This window comes from Periplaneta americana, chromosome 8 (genome assembly GCF_040183065.1).
Source record: "Periplaneta americana isolate PAMFEO1 chromosome 8, P.americana_PAMFEO1_priV1, whole genome shotgun sequence".
Lineage (NCBI taxonomy): Eukaryota > Metazoa > Arthropoda > Insecta > Blattodea > Blattidae > Periplaneta > Periplaneta americana.
In genome coordinates, this window is record NC_091124.1 from 128,833,586 (window position 1) to 128,852,581 (window position 18,996).

The window sequence follows — 18,996 nt, forward strand, 5'->3', positions numbered from 1 at the left end:
ATATTATTATTTATGCTGAACAATGACTTCTTGCAAAATTATACTCTATCTGCATCTGTATATAAAATAAAAAGTAATATATTTAATATGTTCTGAATTTGTTAGATATAATATCTCAAGTAATATTTAAAAAAAGGCCGGGTATGATATAAGCGGGCGTACAGCTGTCAAGGGGTAAAAAATATTCCAATATAAATTGAATTACATACGTATATATTGATTCTTTGGTACGACCGGTAGATAAATTTAGGCTCACGATGACACCCCAACGATTCAGACTGGGAACAAGAGAATTCTCTAATCACCATCAGCTGTCTCTGAAGTTCAAGTGAAAGCACACATAGACATGAAATTACGTGAAATGTATGTCAGCACAGCTTCAGTTAAATGTACAGATCTTATAATTATTTTTTCTCTGCCTCTGTACAATGTCACATTTTTGGCGGGGAGGAAAGGAGACGGCAGAAAAATTAATGGTGTTTAATACGCTGACAGCCACGACTAAGATAAAGCACATGAAATTTAGCAGTATCTGACCGGCAGAGATAAATAAACAAAACAAATAAATATATAAATTTAAAACAAAGTTGAACGTCTTGCACATGATGAAATATTTTCTTTTCGGTGCCTGATCTACAATTGTTTTAAATTTAGTTAAACCTGGCAGGCATTTGGCTAAGGAGTATTAATTCATGTAAGTGAAGTTAAGTGAAGATTCATCTTTATGTGCGAGGAAAGCTTAGTAAAACAATTCGTTTTGGTTGTCTATAGTTGGGTTTCCGAAATTTCCGAAAATTTAACAACCAGTTCATTTGAAAACAGAAGCAGAAAGGAAAATCCGGGCAACGCCGGGTACTTTCAGCTAGTATTTTATAAAATAACTCAGTCATAAATACTTTGGTTTGGCAATAATAATGACAATAATAACAACAACAACAACAACAATAATAATAATAATAATAATAATAATAATAATAATAATAAAGGGAGATAATTTTGATATTATATTATAAACATAAGTTTGTTAGGTAAACTTTTGGTGTTTCAGCATATTCTGCAATTTTCCCGACATTTTATTGGTAAATACTGTTGAAATTTTATTATTTCCGTCTGTAGAAATGCTGGTGTACAGTTGGGGTGAGGGCAAAAGGGGTCAGTTGGGACATGGTGATACAGAGCCTTGGCGGCGGCATCCAGAGAGTGTGGAGGCTCTTAGAGGAAAGAGTATCAACAGGTATGTGTGCTCATGTGGATTAACTTATTCTTTTGCTGAAGTATTCAGTTATTGGACTTCTTATACAGATTTCACTTTCAGTTCAGTAGGGGATAATATATCCGATGAACTCTATTTATTGATTATTTCTGTGACAGGATTGGTGCTGGTGATGGTTATAGTGTGTTCGTGAGTGATTCGGGAATGATGATGACATGTGGAGATGGCACATTTGGTTGCCTTGGTCATGGTGATTGGAATAACTCTGTCCGCCCTCGACTTGTTGGTGAGTCTGTTTAATAGAATTAATTTAATCTTGACATATAATTACTTACGGTATAAGATGAAAAAAGTTTTATTTCTCAAGCGAATCATTTACAGTTATCCTCAATAATTTTGTATAATGTCAGTCTATGTGGTAATTCGTTGTAATTATTCTGAGACATTTTGTATAATGTTTGTGTATGTGTGACCTCCTTCACTGTAATCATTCTTAGTTATTTTGTACAATTTCTCTTTATGTGTACGTAGTTCAATGTAATCACTCTTTCTGTCTAATAGTAATTCATTGTCATCATTCTTAGTTTTTTGTATAATTTCTATCTAAGTGTAGTTCAGTGTAATTGTTCTTAGTTATTTCTTAGATGTTTTGTATAATTTCTAAGTGTAGTTCATTGTAATAATTCTTAGTTATTTTATAGACTTTCTATTTAAATGTAGTTCATTGTAATCGTTCTTAGTTATTTTTATATCATCTACTTATGTGTAAATCACGGTAATCATTGTGTTATTTTGCATAATTTCTGTCCATGTGTAGTTCATTGCCATCTTTCCCTGTTATTTAGTATAATTTCAGTTTGTATGTAGGTCTGTAACCATTCTTAGTTATTTTCTATATGGTAACTTATAATTTTATTGTTGTTTACAGTAATCTTTTTAGTTATTTTGTATAAGTTCTGTCTTTGTGTAGTTCACTGTAATTATACCTACTTAGTTATTTTGTAGGCCTATGTGTAGCAAGGTTCCAATCAAACGTTTTGACAAAGGGGACAAAGTTAAATGTTGATACAATTTGCAGTATGCCAGTACTAACATAATTATATTTAACCTTATATAAAATAAGTACCGGTAAATGTAGTAATACCAATGAGTCTGATGAATTGTAGCAAAGGAAACTTCTTGACTTGATGTCGTTGTTTAGTCACCAGTCCGAAGACAGGTTGGAACCTCATCAGTGACATCAATAAGGCATCACTCACGAGACTACTAAGCCAAGAGATAATGGGTAGGGTAGTCAGTTCTTTTCCCCCTCCATTGCTTACATCACTTACTGGTACTAGTAACATGTTTCACTAATTTAACTTAAGATGTATATAAACAATTATTCTTCCTCTGATACATATCCTAAAGTGAGATGTACTGCCTGATGATGATGATGATGATGATGATGATGATAACATAGTAGTAGCAGTAATAGTAACAATAACAGTAGTAGTAGTAGTAATGGTAGTAGTGGTAGTAGTAGCAGTAATAATAATAATAATAATAATAATAATAATAATAATAATAATAATAATAATAATAATAATAGGTATGCATATCAGCAAGAATCTCAATCAATCAGAGGTATGAATTTACAGGAAGAGTTTGCTTTGATGTGATGAAATTCCTGTAGACTCTTTCCTATGTGGGGTGTTTAGAGCAGAATGAAGTCTGGCCCTTATTGACTTTGTTGCAAACAGTTTGGAACGAAAATCTTTTAGAAATGATCCATTAATGATCAAAAACATCACAGAGGCTAGTGTTTTTACTTGCATTCGATTCCAGAGTTCAGTAAGAGTGCTATTCATTACATTAAAGCCTCTCACATTCTGCAGAAGACATTTATATTATCTGTATTCTTTGCAACAGTTCCCGTAAAATTTCACAAGTAAACTCGTTTTCCTTCACTTGCTTGGACTAGCGCAATTCTTTCAAAATTTTTATAATAATGGAAGTGTGTGAGGGCACTAATTTCAAAGTTCTAGATAACGACTCAATTTTTTCATAGCCAAGTAACACTAATTTCTTTTCTTCCTGTGGCCACCACATTTTATTTAAAACTTCACAACCTTTACAAAATAAAGTAGCACCAGTACTGGAAAATCTTGTCGTCATGTGTACTACTAACCCTTAAAGAAATTCTTGCTTGAAATTTGTGAATGATTCCTCAGCTGTGTCTGAATTTTCGGAGGTAGGATGACTTTTGAATGTATTTTGTAGCTGAATATTCAACTTGGGCGGACTGAAGATGACACTTAAAATGTCTTTCATTGCAGCCAATACATCAGTGTAAAGTTTATTTCTGAAGAAGCACCTATAGCGTCAGATTTTGTAGACTTCAGGTACAGAGAAAGTGGCTTTATTCTTTCCAGAATATCCCTAAATAGAAGAAGTTCCATGTAGTCTCTGCCCACGAGATTATTTACTAGCTATTATTCGCTAATGACCTTAAAATCTTTCGTAAAATCAAAAGTCTGGCTGATTGTCCATTTCTTCAAGACAATATCAACTCAATTGTAAAATGGTCTGTTGACAATGGGATGAAAATCATGAAACCAAAACTTTTGTCATTTCATTTACTCGTAAAACTACTTCTTTAAAATTTAACTACTTTCTAAACAATGTAATTATGTTGTTGTTGTTTTCTAATGCCAGGCATTTGACAATAAAGTCATTTGGCTTCTTGCACTCCAATATTTTTCAAAGATATTATCATGCCCAGCCACTGAAGCACAGATTTTGAGGTGTTCCGAATCCATTTCTTGGTTTGAGTTGCACAATGGGCAGTTAGGGGACTGATATATTCCAATTCTATGCAGGTGTTTGGCCAAACAATCATGGCCTGTTGCCAATCTAAATGCAGCTACAGACGATTGAAAATGGCAAGTCGTAGCCGATTTAGAGTGAACACCATATTTTAACGTTTTGGTGGCTACTTCATTCACACACAATCCCCAGAATGTCTGGAGGACCACACCTGCTGTTGGTCGACAGGTCCATCGGACCTAGCTGGGAGATCTTGTTGATCACCAGCTTTCCCTCCTTAAGCCAATGGAGGACGATTTTAGTGCCATAGCAGGTCAGCACTAGGAACAGAAAAGTAGAAAGAGGAGGAAGGAAAGGGAAATGAACCCCTAGGCCTCGAATGCTCTAATGTCGTCGGGATCGAAGAAAGTAAGAATTCAGAGGACAGGATAGGAAAGGGTAAAGAGGGAATTAGGTATTGAATGGAGGAAAATTATACCAAATTCGGTCATTAACTCATCAAGCTGACCAATGCTAATTGATGAGTAGCCCCTTCCTTTAGTTCAGCTTGTAAAATTATGCGTACTAACAGCTGCACCACGGGAAGGTAGGGATGGGACATTGGGTATTTGTCCAGGTTGGTTCCTTAAAGCCTTCAATGGGAAGGATTAATGGCTCTCCCCCCTGTATCTGACAGATACCCTTTTGCAGCCACAATGTAATTATAAACAGAAGAGATTGCATTAGAGACCTTTGGGTTTTACTTGACTCTAAATTATATTTTCATAATCATGTTGATTACATACACAATCATTCCATAAGAATGCTAGGATTAATAGGGTCAATAACTTATTCTCTTTCTACACCAGACTCCCTGTTAATATTACACAGTACTATACATTTGCGGTTTGCAAACGACATCGTCGTCATTGCAAGATCTGCGAAGAAACTAGAAAAGATGCTAGAGGAATTGGAAAGAGTAAGTGCGGAAGCAGGTTTGGAAATGAACCCAAAGAAAAGACAATTAATGACCAACGACAGGAGAGAACCAATAAACGTAAATGGCACACAGCTTGAATATGTCTCAGAATACGTCTACCTAGGGCAAAATATATCTTTCCACATGCACAGCGATAGAAAAATTAAAAGGAGAATAGGACAGGATTGGAGAAAATTCTGGAGCTTGAAGTTAATTCTGACTGACACATCCCTGAAGACAAGCCTGAAAGTGGAGGTGTTCGAGAAATGTGTCCTTCCCGTGCTACTTTATGGCTGTCAAACATGGTCCTTGAACGAGAAGCTGAGACAGACGGTAAAAGTCTACCAGAGAAAAATGGAACAAAAAATAATGCAAGTGACGCTAAAAGACCGAATCCGCAATGTGGACCTCAGGAAGAGCACGGGTATGAAAGACGCAGTACAGGTTGCAGACGAACTCAAATGAAAATGGAGAGGCCACATAGCTAGAATGCGTGATATTCACTGGACATACAGAGTGACCATGAGGGTCCCCAGGATAGGGAAGCGAAGTGCAGAAAGACAGAGAACCAGATGGGCGGATACATTCACACAGAGAAAGGGGAAGCAGTGGACGAGGCATGCAAGAAACAGATCAACGTGGAGAAAACTGTCTAAGGAAACGTCAATCAATGAAAAGTGAAATGTGTTCTAAAATGCCAGCAGCAACGAGAATGAATATGTGAATAGTAAAAAGATGCAAAGTGCACGACAGAATCAGTGAATAGTGACCGTAAACCAGTAAAAGTGCTTCATACCGAACACAAGAGATGATGAACAAGAGAACAAGGTTGAACACTCTCTAGACTAGCTCACCTAAAGAGTGAATGAGAGCTACCCTGCCTACGTGCAGGAGGCTTTAGCCCTCAAGGGATGTCATAGGCTAAATTCTAAATTCTAACTATATATTAGGTAGATCAAAACTTGAATATGCATCCGTAGTTTGGAATTCTCTTACAAGAACTGATTTGGTCAATATGGAAAATATTCAAAGAAAATTTATATCCTTATGTGTATATAGATTTTTACCTACTTGCTCTGATTTTAACTATGAGGTACCGGTAACTAGTGAATACTTGAAATGTCGTAGTTCTACATGCAAGACAATATGAACTTGATTATGATTACATATTCCTCTGTAAGGTCATCAGGGGTGACATTGTCTGTGAATATATCATAAGAAATGTCAGAAATGTCAAAAGAATTTACAGTTCACAAAATTGTCTATAATAGAAATTCTAAATCTCTTTCTCCTGTCTCTAGATGTACCGGTATAAAAAATGCCAATATGCATGGGTCTAATTGACTTATATTATATAATCTGTAAATTTTGGCAATTATGTTCTTATGTTTTTTTATTAATTCAACTATACATATGTCAGTATTACAGGCTATGTTTTAATTCACATTAATCATCTTAATCTTTATTAGTGTTATATCTTAATGTATTTATTATTTGTTTTATACTGCACTAGTGTGCTGGACTATAATTGGCCAATGATTGTTGTCCAGCACACAGATAAAAATAAATAAATAAATAAATAAACTGCTCCTGCTCCTGCCGCTATCACTGCTGCTGTCGCCACCACCACCACCACTATTATTATTATTATTATTATTATTATTGTGACTCGCATGATACTGACAATTTGCCTCTTTCTAGTACCGAGATCAAGATAAAATGATGTCCACACCAGTGGAGTAATGGTTAGTGTGTCTGACTGCGAAACCAGGTGGCCCGGGTTCGACTCCCAATCGGGGCAAGTTACCTGATTGAGGTTTTTTCCGGGGTTTTTCCTCAACCCAATGTGAGATAATGTGGGTAACTATTGGTGCTGGACCCTGGACTCATTTCACCAGCATTATCACCTGCATCTCATCCAGATGCTAAATAACCTGAGATGTTGATACAGCGTCGTAAAATAAACCAAAAAAAAAGATAGAATGAGACTTCAACTTTCATACTCTTCTTACATTCTTTTTTAGTTCAATGAAGCATAATGAGACTACAACCCTGAAGTAAGTATGGTAGGTTTGGAGGAGAGGTAGGATTCAAGTATGCCACTAATATCGTGTGCTTTGCACTGCTTTCACTAAGTGGTGGCATACTTTAGGATTGACGGTTCTTGTGGAAGAAGGTAACCTAGCCCTGTCATCAAGGTGACCATACTGCTCGGCCTACCACATTATTGCTGTCAGCATGATTGAGGACACACCACTGCCATACACATTACTTTCACCATTATCTAATGATCCCAAGTAATTCAGTAATATGAGGCGTGTTCTTAAAGTAAGTTCCATTTTCAATTATAGCTGTTGCACGCTGCAATCATTATTTTGCGCATGCGTGTTTTGTTCTTCAGTCCTCAGGCAAGCTGTGCATGCAGTTTAAGAGCTTCAGTCCGTGTGTGTGGTTAGTTGTGATCAGTTGAAATGTTTAAAGTGATCGAGCACCCCGCTGACTGTGAGATGCGGTCTGTTATCCATTTCTTGAATGCGAGAAACATCAAACCAGCTGACATTCATCGTCAACTTTGTGAGGTGTATGATGATGATGCCATTAGTGATGGAATGGTCAGGAGATGGGTTAGGAAGTTCAATGAGGGCCGCGTCTTTGTGCATGACGAACAGCGTACTGGTCGGCCATCTTTGATCAATGACGATTTGGTGCATGCTGTCGATAAAAAAATTAAAGAGGACACGAGCTTCACAATTTCTTCGCTTTCCTTGAATTTTCCACAAATGTCGCGGAGTGTTCTCTATAAAATTTTGACAGATTGATTACGATATCGAAAATTGTACTCATGATGGGTACCCAAGATGCTCACTGAGGAACACAAAACCAAACGAGCTTCCAGTGCATTGAGCTTTCTCACGTTACAGTGAGCAAGGCGATGAGTTTCTTGACCATATCGTGACAGGTGACAGACTTGGGTGTCTCACATGACACCTGAATTGAAGTAGCAGTCCATGGAATGGAGGCACACTGCATCGCCAAGGAAAAAGAAATTCAAACAAACCATGTCAACATGCAAGATCATGTGCACTGTTTTTTGGGGGCAGAAAAGGAGTCCTACTCATCGAATTCTTGCCTCGGGGTGAAATCATCAATAGAGAAACCTATTGTCAGACCTTGAAGAAGCTCTGTCGCAAAATTCAGAACAAGAGACGTGGGATGCTGACCGACGGAGTTGTGTTGCTTCATGACAACGTTCGGCCAAACACAGCTCGTGACACCCAAAATCTCATCTCGAAATTTGGCTGGAAACAAATTGACCATCCCCCCTACAGCCCGGATTTGGTTCTCAGTGACTTTCATCTCTTCCTGCACCTCAAGAAGTTCCTCGGTGGTACACGTTTTGATGGCGACAATGAAGTGAAAACAGCAGAACAGCAGTGCGGGAGTGGTTCGCATCGCAGGTGGCCGAATTCTACAATAAGGGGATAAAAGACTTGTGCCACGACTCGATAAATGCCTCAATAATGATGGAGATTATGTTGAGAAGTAATTAAAGTGTGGGGAATACAATGCAACAAAAAGGGTTTGTAAATATCTTCCCGTTTACTTACTACACCCTTTTAGAACTTACTTTAAGAACACGCCTCGTATTCATTCATCTTTTCCTGCGTTGTAGTTTTAAGACAAGTTTCTGTATTTCATTGCATTATGGACTGTAGATTGTTTTCATAACAAGCTAATAAATCAGATGCCATGCATTATGAGAGGCTATAGAACTTCGTGTGCTAAGTTCTTCTAAGTAGCAACACTGTACCCCTTCCATTTCAAACGCCAATCCTAAATTATTTTTAATGAATAAAATAGTATTGGTGGTGGTGATGGTGATGGTGCCAGTCGCAGTGGTAGTGGAGGATAGGAGGAAGAGTTATGAATTCACTGTGAGTGTGTATGCATGAGTATACTGAACTTCAGCAAGTTTTAATGAATTTACTAAAGATTATTATTTGTTTGGTCCTACAGAATATATCTGTTATGGTAACAATTAATATTAGAGAAGAAAAATTCGCTCCAGCGCCGGGGATCGAACCCAGGTCCTTGGTTCTACATACCAAGCACTCTCACCACTGAGCTATGCCGAAGTCCAATCCACAGCACCGGATCGAACTTTGGATTGGACTTTGATTAATATTAATTAAAGGTTTTAATGAAATCTGACAAGATCTGAAATCAACATTTTCTCCCTTATTTCGTATCCTCTGTTACTCTGAATAATTTCTAACTGCAGAGAAGCTTCTGAGTGTGGACGTGGTGGTGATCAGCTGTGGCCCACATCATGTGGCAGTACTGAGCCGTGATGGAGAGCTGTACACTTGGGGCAGAGGAGACGGGGGTCGGCTTGGTCTGAGTCACGAGGAGGACTGGTATGTTTATACTCATAGAAAGGGCCTGCAGTTCCAAATTCCTGTGCTCCACCCCTGACCTACTTCTGTACGTAAAATTATCAATTTATCTACCTTGCTTTCTGATACTGGTCCACCAAGTTAGTTCTGTGTAGCATGTCTACTTCCAGACTTCAGGTGCACAACTTCTAATCACTAGACTGTAAACCAATATGCCTGGGTTAAATCTCAAATCTCTATCCACAGTGCATATGAAAAGAAGGCATATGTCACTGTTGATAGTGATTCGTCCATCGGACAGGGACGTTAAGCCTGGCAGCTCCTTTGGTGCTATTTGATACGAGTAGACTATGTTCCAGCACCAAGTTTCCCCTTCTCCCTTCCTCATCTTCATCATTCTCATCCATTTCCTACACTACACCTATAAGAACACTTACACATACACTCATCCTAGTACAGGACATAACTCTTCACAGATACACATCATACATAGCGTGGCCAGCTGAAGTGATGTGCCACTTGAAAATGGATCACACTTCTACCATCTGTCAGCAATATGCGGAACCCAAATCACGCAAGTGAAGCGCACACACGCACACACACGCGCACACACACACACACACACACTCTCTCTCTCTCTCTCCCTCCCTCTCCCCCTCCCCCCCCTCCCCTCTCTCTCTCTCTCTCTCTCATACTATTATTCCCTTGAAGATCGAAGTACTTCTCCCAACGATCTCCAACATTTCTACAGCTTCCTGAAAGAGTGGTTGTTCAACCTCTGCAAAGCACCGATTTTTTACCTCCATTATTTCATTATCAGATGAAAACCTCTTCCCACGTAGGCATTCTTTCAGTTTGAAGAACATCCTGTAATCACTGGAGACTAGATTTGGTGAATAAGCCGAATGTTAGAATGATTCAGACTCTGGTTTAAGAATGGCAGTCATAGCAACACAAGATCTGCGACTTGGAATGTTATCATGATGGAAAAGTACACCTCGTTTCAACATGTCACGACGTTTCTCCTTAACTGATTTTCTCATTTTTAATATTAAATTGGCATAACCGCCAAAATAGTAGACAGGAGGTGCAAATGGCTACATGTCAATATGCGTAGCATTAGCAAATAAATGAGTGAGTGAGTGAGTTAATTAATTAATTAATTAGTGGATCAATGAATTAACAAATAAATTGGCATAATATGCATTTGTTATTGTGGCTCATTTTAATAATCAATAAAAATAGCACCTTGTTTGTCCCAGAAGACAGAAAGGAGATGACTACAATTCGAATTTATTAAGGGTTAGAGACATAAGATGTTTCCATTCCTTCCTTCTTTGAATATTTGTTTCTGGATCATAGTGATGAATCCAAAACTCATCCATAGTCAGAAATCTTTCGAGAAAGTTTCGCCTGTTAATTTGATAATTTGTTAAAAGTTGATGGCATGTTCAGTCTGTGATCATTTTTGTGTTGCTGTTAAGAGTTAATTTTTACATTGCTAATTCTGTTATTAAAATATTGTACACAGTATAGTATGAGAAGCCCAGCTCCTGTATTTCTGATAGTCACTCTTCGATTTTTGCATTACTAAATCATACATTTTATCAATGTTTCCTTTAGTTGTGACAACTAGCGAGGGATGTCTGTGGTATTTATCGTGACAAAATGTTTTCCTACATTCGTATTCACGACACCACCGTTTTACTATGTCATAAGAAACAACAGAGTCCTCCAAAGTCTCTGTGACATCACGATTGATTTGAGGTACAATAAACCCAAGATTTAACAGATCTCGATGCAGTAGACTTTCGATTTAACTCACAATTTTTTGCAGACATTTTTGTTATTATATTTTTGAATTTTATTATTATTATTATTATTATTATTATTATTATTATTATTATCCATTTTGAATCTTGCATACACTACTTTTAACACTTGAATATAAGTAATTGATTAACTAGCGTACTTACTCGTGTTAATTATGTAAGTCTGTGCGGCTTACAGCTGTTTCGTGCTTCATCACACCATCCTCAGAGCCTACTAGATCTCGGCGTCATCTCGAACTTCTCTGTCTGTTGTGTGGGTGCGTTTGATTGTTGAAAAGTGGAGTCAAATAGTGTGTGTGTACTGAAATTGATCTGTGTGTTGAGAATTTGATCGGGGTGTGTTTTAGTATGTTTGTATATTTCGTATTGTTATAGTGTGTTGAGTTTTTGGTTCTTGGGTTGTATGTGTAGGATTCCATGTCCGCATTTATGTTATTGTATGTATATATGATTTATGTTATTGTATACATCTACATACGCCGATCACATAACCAATGCTAACCATACTTCTGTGACTGTAATCAAATTACACGATTTTGAAAAAGACAAGAGTACTTTGATTGAACTTTACAACAGTGATGAGGATCCTGAATACATTGCTCGTAGTTCTGATGACGTAAATTTGCATATAAATCGTAAATTATATTATCTGCATTTCCCTAACATAATGGTAAGTGCATATACTTACCATTATGTTTCTGAAATACGTACATTGGCATGTTATTGCCATATTTATTCTGATTTAGGCTTCGGAATTTATCAATTTTAAATATATTATGATTATGATAATAAATAATAATAATATTAATAATAACAGTTAAATTAATAATATTAGTAATAATAATACAAGTGATAATTATTATTGCTTATATAAATAATTATATAATTAATCATAATAATAATAATGCCATATAGGTCACTAATGTCAGAGAGAAAAGTCATGAACAACACGCTGATGCAAACAATAGGCTATCAGTGATGAAGAGGCAGAAGAAGAAACAGAGAGACCTCGGAAAAGATTCAGATGTTCTTCACAAAGTAAAACGAAGCAAAAGAAGCGTAATATGGGGAAGAATATATCTCTCGTACAAGCAAAGTTGTACAGAAGGTACAGAAGAAATATGTAGGACCAGACTGTAGAGTCTATGATATGACAAGGGAGCACTTCTTCCAAATACACTGACTCAACTTAATATTCGGCCACATCTGTTATTTGAGTTTCAACAATTTTATTTAAACATTTTGAGAAGAAATAATTTATTTTTGTACATAAAACAAACAGATTTAAACTTCAAATGAGACAGAGAAAATAAAAATAACTTCTAAACATATTTTGATATTAACAAAAATAAAATACTCTTTTTTTATGAAAACATAAACACATTTAGGCAAATAGGCCTATAAACAATTACTTTAATATTTGGTCATATATAGAAACATAAGTAGGCCATGTACTTCTCAATAAACAAAACAAAAAACCATTAATACTCTGTTGGGTAGGCCTATCCATTTTATTGAATGACTTGCTGCAATCACCTGGACATATTAGCTACTATTTTCGTGTATTCGGGGCTTATTTGATTTCATTCCTCCTTCAGTCTTCTTTGTAATTCTGTTTTGGGACTAACTTGTACTGTCCTTACCCTACTATTAAGTTAATCCCTCAGATTTTCAATAGGGTTTAAATCTGGCGATTGTGGAGGCACTTTTATCACCTTGGGACAATTATTGTACAGCAACCATTCGAGCACAAGATATGATTTATGTTTCAGGTCGTTGTCTAGAACAAATTTAAACTTCTCTAATATCCTCAGTTTTTCTGCACTCTTGCGTAGTCTTGCCTTCAGCATGTTTAAATATAGATCTTAATTCAGTGTATTTTCAATGAACACTAATTCACCAACTACAGTTGTCGACATAGCGCCCCAAACCATAATACCTCCTCTTCCGTGTTTTACAGTTGGCAGTAAGTTTTCTTTTTTCAACTCTTCATTAGGTTTACGCCATTATAATACTCTACCATTTGAGCCAGAAATATTAAATTACTTTTTAACTACGAAAAGGATGTACAAGATTAAATAACATTTAAGATTGAAGACATATGAAAAGAACTACAGATTTATAGTCTTAATGACAAAATAAAGGAATATAGCGAGAACTGGTTTCAGCATATGAACAGAATGCTGGACACAAGACTACATAAAATAGTGTTTCAATCCAAAGCAACAGGGACAAGGGACATGGAACGGCAGAAGAGATGTTGGAAGGAGAAGCTTTGAAAAAGGAACAGGCTAATGTCCCTATCTCGTGAATTGGAGAAGAAGAAAAAGAAGATTAATTAATAATTGAATAATAATTTTAATAGACTTTAATCAACTGCGATTAGTGATATCACTCTTATAGCTTGGTCAGAGTTGAATGGAATACATATATAGGAATCTTCTACCAGTAACTCTTTGGTTATGTTTGGCAACACACAAATTCTAACAGCCACTCATTCTTTCCCTTGCATAAAGTTTATAAATTAAGAAACTGCTTGTACCAGTATTGGACTTATCCATGAAGCAATGTTCATAACAATGAAGTCATCTGTCTTGCCTCCACATATCTTAACAAAATCTGAATGCTCAAATTTAACACAATACATTCATTCAGGCTGATTTAACTTTATTCTAAAATGTAAAATAAGAGTTATATTATATGCTGCAGCTGTTCCCCCACGAAGGTGGCACTACCAAATGACTGCACCTTGCGAAGTGTCCGCTGTGGTGGGGATGGCACCGCAGTAATCACTACAGATGGAGTCATGATGACCTGCGGTCGAAACTCGTTCAACAAACTTGGACTAGCTGATAACCGGCGAGGATTTTTCTCCATTAACTTTAAAGTGAGTCCTCTCGTCGTGTTGGGAAAGAATAAGGTATTTCATTAAATTCATAGCAATGATGGATAAGATTTGTGAAATTATGTTTACTTGTCAGAATAAATACAGTACGTTATTTCTCATGGATGGATTCTTAGAGATCCTTTTCTGTTTCTTTTCAGTACAAATCACTCATTGTCTATTGCTGTTCAAGACTTTGCAGAGTTGGAGGCTTTTCCTATTTATTATAGAGTTCATTTTGATAATTAAAAGTCCTATTCTATACAGATGGGTTAGAAAGCATTCGTTTTCTGTCATGGCCATAAAATAATATAGATCAAGATGGGTGGCATTGGCTTTGAGTAGGAAAAAGTACTGAAATTAAATTAGCCTATTTTGTTAAATCAGTTTTTAGAGTATAATCATATTTTAACTAAGATTTATAGGTATTACTGTAGGTCTATATTTAGGACATAGAAAATACTTCCACTATTTAGCCTACTTAAAAAGTTACACAATTACAGTGAGCCTTTTCCTTCTTGCTGTGAATACCCACTTTGAAACATGGTGGAGAGAACATCATAGTTTGGGGTTGTTCCCCTCGAATGATATTGGTCCTCTGGTTGAGATTGATGAGGCAATGGATCAATTCAAGTACGGAAGCATTCTGGAAGACCATATGACACCTTATGCAAGACAGAATATGCCAGGTAAATGGACATTCCAGCATGATATTGATTCAAAGCACACCTCTAGGCATATCCAGAATATACTGAAAAAAAGGTGGTGGTTCTATTGGATTGACCTAGCCAAATTCCGGATTTTAATCCAACAGAGCATTTTTAGGAAGTGTTGGATGAAAGTGTTCGTAAACGAACATACACCAATAAAAAGGAATTCTTCAAAGTATTGGATGAAGAATGGAGGAAAATTCCGCAGGTAACCCTGGCCATTCTTGTGAACTCCACGCCATCGAGATATGCCACAGTAATAAAAGCAAAAGGCTATGCTACAAAATATTGAGGTCTGAAGCTCATTCACAATAATGTTTTCTTTATTTTTATTCTTTTCCTATCTACAAAATACTTTTGAGCCTGTGCAAATGTTAAATTATATTTCATTTCTATAAAACATTAAGACGTGTATGAAATATGGGATTAAATAATTTAGAATAAATAATAACACTTAGTTATATGATTTGTTTAATCAAAATTGTCAGGTGTCTATTTTTTTCAGGTTGTCATGTCCTACAAAATACTTTTGGGCGCTAATGTATATAGAGGATTCTATGTTAAGAAAAACGCATTAGTCATATGGGGGCTGTTCCATCAGATGACAAGTCATTACTTAAAAGTCTTTTCTTGAGAATTGGAACTTAATTAGTTTCCTTTAATTCATTCACAATTTCATTGAGAACTAGATCGATTTCATGTGCTAAAATATTGTTAGACATCTAAAATTACCATATATAACTTACAGTATAATTTGCAAATAACAGGGTAACAGCTAAACAGGTGGAATAGCCTTCCACTTTCTTACTAAACAACCCTACTGAGGAATTTAATAGACAAGTAGGGGTGGTACAGTTGAGACCAAGATTTCACACTGTTAAAACACGTACAGTCTTAGATCAGACATACAACAAAACAGAAGTAATTTTATCACCTTAACTAGTCATTTTCTTGTGAACCAGGTTGCTCGTCCTCTGATCATGAGCAATGCCTCCTTTCCGGGATTTATAAAGTATCTGTTTGACAAAACTTTTTTCTAAGACTGTATAACATTGTCTGCATTTATTATAAGTAGACAATTTTTTTTTTTCATTTCATTTATTGTATTCCATAGATCTTACATTAGCATTGAAGCTTTAAGATGTGGAACAAGTTAAAATTTTACAATATTACAATTTTTTGGTGAGATGTAGTGAGATGAGGCCAAGGATTCGCCACAAAATTTAACTGTCAGCAAAACAACAAAGGCATTAGGTAAGTAACATAAGTTCTTGTTTGATTATAATGTGAAGTTAATAACAGAAAACGTGTGCTGCACATCATCTTAAATCTGTATGATAAGCACTTCTTAACCCAATAAATGTATATAAAATAATGTTATAATTAGATTTCAGGCTAAATGTCTATTTTTTTCTACAGGAATAAACTAACACTACTGAAATAACTTCACGTTTTACCAACACGTAAAATGTTAGCATTTAGAAGGAACTTTATAGTGTCTAAAATACCTATTTTCCCCATTGTGAGGTATTTTAAGATCTTAGAGCCAAAAATGCTTATTCCTATTTTGTTAATATGCGTTTTTCATTCTTCTTGCAGCAATAAGAGTCTTTATTAAACACAAATGTGTATAACTTTCAGCGATTTATTTGTTCTGTAGGTCTGGCTTGGGATCTCTTGAAATGAGAAGTGAGTGTGGAGTATTGGTGGAATGATGATAATGGTGAGGAGAAACGACAAAACTCCGAGAAAAACCCCTCGTACTCATTTTGTCTACCACAAATTCCTTCGTGACTAAGACGGGACTTGAATCCGAGTTGCCACGAGCGAGATATTTTTCGTGCAGCAATGAAAGAGGAAGTTTTGGTTCAAGGACCCTGTAATAGTTTGGTTGTATGAATAAAGAAATTCTCGGAAGGTGACTAATTTTATTGAACACTTGAGCAGACAGTAGAAATACAAAACAGCAGTGTCACATGGAAAGATACCTAGTTTTCCAGTTATAAAATGGTTCTAACAAATGGCAAAGTTTCACAACAGAAAATGTAGGCCCAGATAATCATTAGGTCCTGCAACGTCAATTATGAATAATGTGTTAATAGAAAATTAATTAGTTTAATTATAAGCATTCTCCAGTCTTTCCTATTTTCTGCCTTCTTCTTTGTCTCCTCATATGATCCACATATCTTAATGTCGTTTATCATCTGATATCTTCTTCTACCCTGAACTCTTCACCATTCTTTCCAGTGCATCCTTCAGTAGGCAGTTACTTCTCAGCCAGTGACCCAACCAATTCCTTTCCTCTTCCTGATCAGTTTCAGCATCATTCTTTCTTCACCCACTCTTTCCAACACAGCTTCATTTCTTAGTCTGTCTGTCCACTTCACACATTCCATTCTTCTCCATATCCACATTTCAAATGCTTCTATTTGTTTCTCGTCACTTCGTCGTAATGTCCATGTTTCTGTCCCATTACAATGGCACACTCCACACAAAGCACTTCACTAGTCTCTTCCTTAGTTCTTTTTCCAGAGGTCCGCAGAAGATGCTCCTTTTTCTATTAAAAGCTTCCTTGGCCATTGCTATCCTTCTTTTGACTTCCTGGCAGCAGCTCATGTTACTGCTTATAGTACACCCCAAGTATTTGAAGCTGTCCACTTGCTCTACTGGCTCATTTAGAATTCACAAGTTTATCTTCTGTATTTTTCTTCCTATGACCATGCTCTTCGTCTTATTTGCATTTATCTTCATCCCATACTGCCCACAGCTGTCATTTAGCTCCGGTAGCATATCCTTTAGTATCATTTCCTCTTCTGCTAACAACGCCATATCATCAGCAAATCTTATGTACTTTATTCGTCATCCTCCTACTATTACTCTTCCCATGTTCTGAAAACAATTCTTTACTAAATCCTCCAAGTAGAAGTTGACCAGGATAGGTGATAAAGGACATCCTTGACGTACTCCTTTCCCAATTTTACTTCTTTCTGACATTTCTCCTCCTATCCTGATTTTGACTCATTTCATATAAAGATTAATGAACAGTCTTATCTCTTTCCAATCCACACCAATTTTCTTTAGAATCCCCATCAGTTTATTCCAATCCACTCTGGCAAAAGCCTTTTCCAGGTCCACAAATACTGCATATACTTCTTTATTCTTCTCTTGATACCTTGAACCAATTGTCCGTAGCAGTCCAATTGCATCTCTCGTACTTTTTTCTTTCCTGAAGCCAAACTGCTCTTCTTCCAACTGTTCTTCCATCTTAGAATATAAAAGTCGATTCAGTATTCACAAGAGAATTTTCGCTAAGTGCGATATCAGACTGATAGTCCTAAGCTCATTACATTTCTTGGCATTATTTTTCTTCGGTATTGGAATCAACATTGTCTCCGTAAAATCTTCAGGCCATTATCCTTTCTCATATATTTCGTTGCATAAAGATAGAATTTCCTTCTTGTCTTCACCCAAGCATTTCACTAATTCAATGGTGATTCCATCAACTCCTGTTGCTTTCCCATTCTTCATTTCCTTAACCCTTCGTTACTCGCGTTAAATTTCGTAACGCCAGTACTCACCTGGATTACAATGGTAATCCACATTTGTTTTTGTTTACAGACAAGGTTTAAACATTGGAATTAGATTTAAATGTTAAGAAATATATTGTTTTCAGTTATTACAGTAATAAGAATGGATATGGTACACATAACGGAACGTATTAAATATAAATATTACTAATGAAATAGATAGTACACAAATTGCATTCAAGTGACATGTTTGCATAATATTTCAACACTGGTCGTGTCTTTGAGTCATAATTTATTGTCGCATCATAGTTATGAGTTAGTTCACTATCATCATAATTATGTAGGATATCTAGCATTGTTGCTCACTCGATGTTTGAAGGTCATCTGAACTCTTGATCTCTCTTAATCTCTCCCACAGGAAACGCAAGTTCACTACTGCTGACCTTTCTTACGTCATATTTGATAACTGAATACCTCTCTCAGGGGTGTAGCAATGAAAAAATTCAGGGATGTAACAATCATTCTCACTTCACTTGTAATATTTTACAGATGTTTTTGTGCATTGTAAGAAGGATATTGATGCACTTTCATGTTTATGTTTGCATTTCACACTTTACACACGTGAGTCTAATCTACATCTGATTCAATTATCTGAGTAGGCCTATGC

The 18,996-nt window shown here is 36.2% G+C and overlaps 1 protein-coding gene across 3 annotated transcripts in view; it reads left to right on the forward strand.

The window, feature by feature from the left end:
- The window catches only part of LOC138705031 (serine/threonine-protein kinase Nek8-like), a 232,638-nt gene that overhangs the window by 166,044 nt on the left and 47,598 nt on the right, over window positions 1–18,996 (forward strand). For all 3 annotated transcript variants that reach the window (XM_069833582.1, XM_069833581.1, XM_069833583.1), the window contains 4 exons: window positions 1,117–1,234; window positions 1,372–1,499; window positions 9,262–9,397; window positions 13,918–14,095. In XM_069833582.1, coding sequence (XP_069689683.1) covers window positions 1,117–1,234; window positions 1,372–1,499; window positions 9,262–9,397; window positions 13,918–14,095 — 560 coding nt within the window. The remainder of the gene's footprint in view (window positions 1–1,116; window positions 1,235–1,371; window positions 1,500–9,261; window positions 9,398–13,917; window positions 14,096–18,996) is intronic.